This window comes from Bactrocera neohumeralis, unplaced genomic scaffold (genome assembly GCF_024586455.1).
Source record: "Bactrocera neohumeralis isolate Rockhampton unplaced genomic scaffold, APGP_CSIRO_Bneo_wtdbg2-racon-allhic-juicebox.fasta_v2 cluster10, whole genome shotgun sequence".
Lineage (NCBI taxonomy): Eukaryota > Metazoa > Arthropoda > Insecta > Diptera > Tephritidae > Bactrocera > Bactrocera neohumeralis.
This window is the reverse complement of record NW_026089623.1, coordinates 10,977,260-10,983,800: the sequence shown is the minus strand read 5'-3', so window position 1 is coordinate 10,983,800 and position 6,541 is coordinate 10,977,260. Positions and strand designations below refer to the sequence as shown.

Sequence of the window (6,541 nt, the reverse complement as noted above, 5' to 3'; positions counted from 1 at the left end):
TTCCCATCTATAACTTTGGGGCAATATTCTATTTTATATTAAAATAATTTTTAAAGAGATTTAGGCAAAAACAAAAATTAAATTTTTTGAAGCTTTTCAAGCAGAGAGAGATTAAAAGAGATTTACAAAACGTAATAAACGTAATTTAATATCCAAATGCGTCTTTATTCATTCGATAAATGTTATCTCTTAAAATCTTTCTTTAATTCGGAACTCATTAAAAACTTTAATAGGATTGCTTCCAAATGTATTCATTTGCAGGTTTTGTCACAGTAGTAAACAGCTGATTCGAATATTGGTTTTGCGCATGTTCGAAAAGACGAAAATCCAATCAGATTCTGTGACACCATTGAAAATCAGAATTGGTTTGCAATTGTGACAGCTAAGCAATTCCGTCTTGGATTCCACAACACCCCTGAATAATTTTACATTGTATCAGCACTGTGACCATAGACGATTGTTTTTTTTATGTTGCACACTGCTTCTGGATTATTTTAAATGTTCTAAAGTTGCTGCAATTCCAGAAGAAGCAACGGCCAATGCGATGCCATTTTTTCAGCGTATCTCGGCAAGAAGTAGCGTAAGGTTGGTACGCAGCTCTCAAGTAATTACTCAAGAAATAAAATACATTATTTCTCAAGTAATTTTGACAGCTGGTTACGCATTGTGAATGATCTACATTAGAAGAACAAGAGAAAATAAACGAATAAAACAAACTTTGTGAGTAATATGTATGTGTGTATGTGTATGGTAACATAAATATTTTAATTGAGAAGAAAGTTTCTTGACCGATTCTTAAGCGTTTTTTTATATGAACTTTTTACGTTTCTTGAGAGCTGCGTACTAAGCTCTAATAAGGAACGTTTTTCCAGTTCCACCTGGTGCATCCTAAACTAACATATTTGCAAATGTATTTGATACTCTTCACTGAACTGCATGACTCCACATTAATATGAGTAATATGGTACCACCTAACGAATGTCAATGTCGCTGACGGCGTTACTGATAGTTTAAATGAACGATTGTCCGTCATTTTCAGCACTTCCTCGACGACATATTGGATATCCGTCGGTATTTGTTATCGTATCATTAGTGAAATCTTTAAGGAAATTTTTAGTACATTTTCCATCTGCCATGAAAGGCGATGAACGATGAAGAGTACTGCATGGACTATGGGTCAGGTTTGCTGTAACAATATCAAACATCACTTGGTCAGTAGACGGATCTGGAATTTCCGCAGAAATGATACCATCGATTTTGTCCATTAACCAAAACAAAATGAGCGCATGAGGTAATCCTCGTTTTTGCCACGCAACTGAATACAGCCAGCAACATGTGGGACCGAATACATGTAATGTAGTAATGAAACTTATTAGAGACTTCAACTTTCGTCTGAATGCACGTGGTGTAATGTCATGACGATGTATTGCATTTTCGCTAGGCAATTGCAAAAATGTAATCTTTGGCCATTTTGGATTGTATGTGAACGTGATAAATAAACACGGTCGTCTACATTCGCGCACGTAAGCTATGGCATCCTGCCGCGCCTGGTACGCATAATAATTTTTCGAGATAACGTTCTTGTTTGTTTCAGCTCCTGTAGTAATATACATATTTATGAATATTAATTTAAATTAATTACGTTCAATAATTGAATTGTTTTGTTAAATGGTTAATGATGAAGTTCATAATAAATGAACTACCTCATACGGGATCTCGTTGCTCTATATTTAAGCAATATCCGTCTTGCCCCTTCCAGAATATTAGCGAATATTGGAGAGCGTCATATGAACGATGTGTATCACCAATGAACTGAAGATTATTATTTCTTCTACGAATCACATTTTCTCGTGTACCTGTATGATCGCCAACCATGATTCCAGCAACGTCTTCAACAATAGGTGCATTGAATCTACGAATATGTTCTCCAGCAGGTGTTTTATCAGGATTAATGACAATAGCGTGGGCTATGTTCGTAAATGCATCATGACTTGCAGCATAAGCAACAGTAGCAACACTGCAAGTTTGACGTTTGCTATTTCTTATACAATTTTTGACAATTTGCAGATACATTTGTTTGCATTTTTGAACGCGTATAATATTTTGGTTATTTTGAACATATTAACGATACAATAACACATGCCGATATGGAAACCAACAATGAAATCGAAGGAATTCAAGATGCCCCCATTCGACGTGTTGATTCAGATGATATCAATGGAATCGATAGAAGAAACTATTTTACCACTCTGTTTTCATCATAAAAAATTTACTTTACCTCACCTTCCTTCATTTGAATAATTTTTTTATTACTTTTTCTGATGAACTTCATTTTAATTTTTATTGTTTTCATTTACATTTTTAACTTCGGTCACAACTTTCTTCCACAATACATTTTTTTTCCTTCTACCCGATTTAAACTCGTCCTCCATATTCAACCGTACTCTTAGCAATAACTGTGTCTCCGCATTACTGAGATTTTCACTAAAAATTTAAAAATAATAATTTATACAATTATTCTTAACATAATTTAACTAAATTTCAATACAAAAATTAAAATAAAAAAGTTTTGCACTTACTTTTCGTCAGACATCGTAGTTAAATGCAGTAAACAATTTTTTGATAGAAATTATGAGTGACAGCTGATAGAAGTGTTGTCTTTTTGAACGCTTGATTATTGCAGTGCTGCAATATTGGCATTTCTGAACGTTCTGTTTGTTATGCAATCGTCATGATGCGCGTCATTATGCATTTACGAACATATCCGTGATTATCGCTTTGTAATTTGTGCATGTGTGATTTGAATATTTTCAACAATTCATTGTACTCGTTCAATAGAGCGTCCAAGTCGCTGGCAATGCGCCTGGCAAAAAATGAATCAAGATTATTGTTGCGTCAAACGACTTTTTAAATCTAAAAATGTTTTTTAAGAAATAAATTTGTCAAATTAATTGAGTAATATTTCAATATTATAAAATTTTTTATATCATGTAAAATACTCACAATTTTTATAGTATTTTAACATTACCATCATCTACTACCAATGTATTAGAATACTCTATTACAATGAATTATGAGATTGCTGAAGTTCCTCTTTAAGCTGAAGCTTTAGAAGAAATGATTCGATTAAGAAGTAATAATTCGTAAGTCGTCAATAGAACTTGGTCGCAAATAATGGGCCTAATCATTGAATCCGCAACGAATTCGATTTCGATACGATACAGATTTTCGATCGAAAATTTTCATGCAATCATTCATTCCGTCGATAAACTGCTTTATCAAAAAACACAAATGTCAAACTACATTATCGACGGTAAATTTGACAAGTTTGAAAAATTAAATTGGCTGGGCTTTTGCTTCGTTTATATAAATATTTGAAATGGATACAATCATGCTACATTTAAGTGATAGCGATAATGAGGATGAAAATTGTATACAAATTCGTCGCGAGCGCAGAAATTTGAGGAATAATTCAAAAGACATATTGGAAATGGATGATTATAAGCGAGTATTTAAGCTAAAAACGACATAGATAACTTTGTTTACATGCATATACATTTACAGTTTCTTCAAAAATTTTCGCATCAACAAAGGAGCATTTATATACATTTTAGAGGAATACGAAAATGTATGTGGAAATGATAAGAGACAAGGTTCTCTTTCTCCGAAAATAAAACTTGCTGCATGTCTGCGCTTCTTTGCCACAGGCAACTATCAGCATTGTGTTGGAAAGGACTTCAATATAAATGTGGCCCAATCGACATTCTGTGGAATATTAGAGGAAGTTCTAAACATTCTTGAGTACAGACTATGTTCACGGTGGATTTCTATTTACATGAATGAAAACGAAAAATTGGAATCAAAAACATTTTTTTTTGACAAGTCAAAAATTCCGGTTGTGACAATGGCAGTTGATGGAACTCACATAAAGATAATGGCTCCAACGAGAGATAAACATCTTTATTATAATCGCAAAGGATTCTCAAGTCTGAACGTTATGATAGTGAGACTTTTATATTTATCTTTAAACTGAATATTTATATATATTCGCTTTTCTGAATGTATATAGGTGTGCGACCACAAAATGCAAATACGCTACGTTAGTGCAAAATATCCTGGCAGTAGTCACGATTCTCATATATGGGATTTGAGTGACATAAAAACTATCAGCACAACCAATTATCGGAGAGGAAATGCAAATTTAATATTAGGTGAGAAACCATTGATAAAAGTACGAAGATCTAATAAAAATGTACGCATTAAAGGAGACAAAGGGTATCCTCTTCAACCATGGCTCATAACTCCATTTAGAGAACCAATCACATGCCTCAGAAAAAGAAGATTTAATACGTATCATGCTAAAGGCCGAATAGTTGTTGAGAAAACAATAGGTTTATTAAAATCAGTATTTTGTTGCCTTTGCAGTGAACGAGGACTACATTACGCACCATATAAAACAGCGCGTATTGTTAATTTCTGCTGTGCATTGCATAATATTCGTTTGCATTTTAATTCTAACGAAAATTTTAATGAGCCACACCTGGATATATCTGAAAATGAATATTCAAACAATGATGACAATGATTTAAATGATATGCCTACCGACGAAGCAAATAGAATAAGAGAAACTTTTTTAGATATGTTTTAGTATAAGTTCATATATAACTAAATATGTTGAGTTCATTTTTATTAAAACTAAGTTAAAAAACGTAAAAATTCATTAAAATGTAAATATTTTGAATTAATAATAAAAACTTATGGATTATTTAAATGTTCAAGTTCCAGTTCTAGAATTTTTTTTTTGGTTTCCAATTTATCAAAGGCTATTTTTTCCATGACAGCATTATGTCGCTTCATTTCTTTCAATTTATCCTTCTCATTTTCACTTAGTTTCCTAAGCCACCTGTTTGTGTCGGACTGTTCTTGGATATAGGCATTTTGATGTTTAATGAGCGTGGCTAACAATTTAGATACATTTTCCTCCATCTTTTTTTGAATATTTATTTGTTCTGTAAGAAGACCCATTTTGTTTATTTTACTCTTTTTATGTGGGGTACAGAACACATCAGCATCTGCATTAGATTCTATGGTCTGGCCAGGAGTCATATATGACGTTTCAATCAAGTCAATGTCAGGCTGGGAATAAATTGACTCAACTTAATTTGTTTGAAATTTCTTCCCAAAAATGATTCAATTCGCCTGGTGCTCTTTGCGAAAATCCTTTCGCTATGTCGGGTTGCAACTTCATTTCACTTACTAGCACTTCAAATTGTTTTTTGTTGATGTGTTTTTGTCTCTTATCTCTAAAATATCAATTTAAAATATAAATGATTGCGTCATTAGCAATTGTTTTTAAAAAATACTTACAAATTATCCATTTTTGTAAGAATTCCGCAACGCACTCACCAACGGATTGATTTCGACACAAATTTTCGATATTGCGGTATCAATGATTTCGAAATTAGCGACATCTATGTGCCACGGAAAGCATTTTATCAAGTCGGTAAGTGAGTTCACTTCGATCGAAAATTTTATTTTCGATACGGTTTCAATGATTTCAACGCAAATTTTTTCGATCATATCGAACCATATTTCGATCGAAACGGATTCAATGATTAGGCCCAATATAACAATTAGTCAATAGAAGGTTACGAGTAGATATTGAATGCTGCCTAATTATCGATTTACTTAACCCATACTACATGTCATAGTTCATATTTTAACAAATTTGGGGTTTCTCCCATCAAACTAAAAAATTAAAAATAAATATAGTTTAAAAAAAACTAAAAAACACGCTTTTAAAACATATCAAACTAAAAAGTGAAAAATAATTCTTTGTATAAACTAACAATAATAATGAAGGAAAAATTCCTGCATTATTGTGAGAAAAGCGTGGAGTGCTTGGTGACATACATATTTTTCATATATCGAGCATTCCACGCTTTTCTCACAATAATGCAGGATTTTTTCCTTCATTAATATTGTTAGTTTATACAAATTATTTTTCACTTTTCAGTTTGATATGTTTTAAAAGCGTGTTTTTTAGTTTTTTTAAACTGTATTTATTAATCGGTATTCTTAAATTCGACCAAGGCACAGGCAATTAGCTTTTAGTTGCGCATCTCAGTGAGTCCAACGTTTTTAACTCCAATCTTAAAAATGTTTAAGATTTTTTCATAGCGCCCGAGCAGGGACTCAGTGCGCGGCTGTAACAGTGTACTTAATTTTCGAAAAAAGTAATACTTAGCGTATTAATTTAATTTCTAACTCAAGAGCAATTTCCTGTGCACTTTCCAGTTCTTCCGGTTTCGGTCGAGTGCAAGTAATTAAAGTGACAAATACTGAAAATAAATGTCTGGACAAACACATTAAAAAAAAAATATATATATACTATACTAGAAAACCCGGTGATCTCCGTTTCGCCACCAAATTGTTTCGTTTTATGTAACATTTCGTTTGGTGATTAAAAGATAAAAAAAAAAATTTTTGTTTTATATTTGAAAAGAAAAAATTATATTTCTTTTCACAACAGTAATGAATT

The 6,541-nt window shown here is 32.3% G+C and overlaps 1 protein-coding gene across 1 annotated transcript; it reads left to right on the top strand.

Moving 5' to 3' along the window:
• Positions 1–3,904: 3,904 nt before the first annotated feature.
• LOC126765092 (putative nuclease HARBI1) lies at positions 3,905–4,648 on the top strand. The gene is made up of 3 exons (XM_050482708.1): positions 3,905–4,003; positions 4,070–4,211; positions 4,266–4,648. Exons 1-3 carry the CDS (start codon positions 3,905–3,907, stop codon positions 4,646–4,648), a joined length of 624 nt encoding a protein of 207 aa, XP_050338665.1.
• Positions 4,649–6,541: the final 1,893 nt, after the last annotated feature.

What these genes read in the sequence shown, in the direction of transcription:
- LOC126765092 (XM_050482708.1), top strand. Translation starts at nt 3,905, where the DNA reads ATGGCAGTTGATGGAACTCACATAAAGATAATGGCTCCAACGAGAGAT. An exon ending in CAAGTCTGAACGTTATGATA is followed by an intron (nt 4,004 to 4,069) that starts GTGAGACTTTTA and finishes GAATGTATATAG; the next exon opens with GTGTGCGACCACAAAATGCA. An exon ending in AAATGCAAATTTAATATTAG is followed by an intron (nt 4,212 to 4,265) that starts GTGAGAAACCAT and finishes TACGCATTAAAG; the next exon opens with GAGACAAAGGGTATCCTCTT.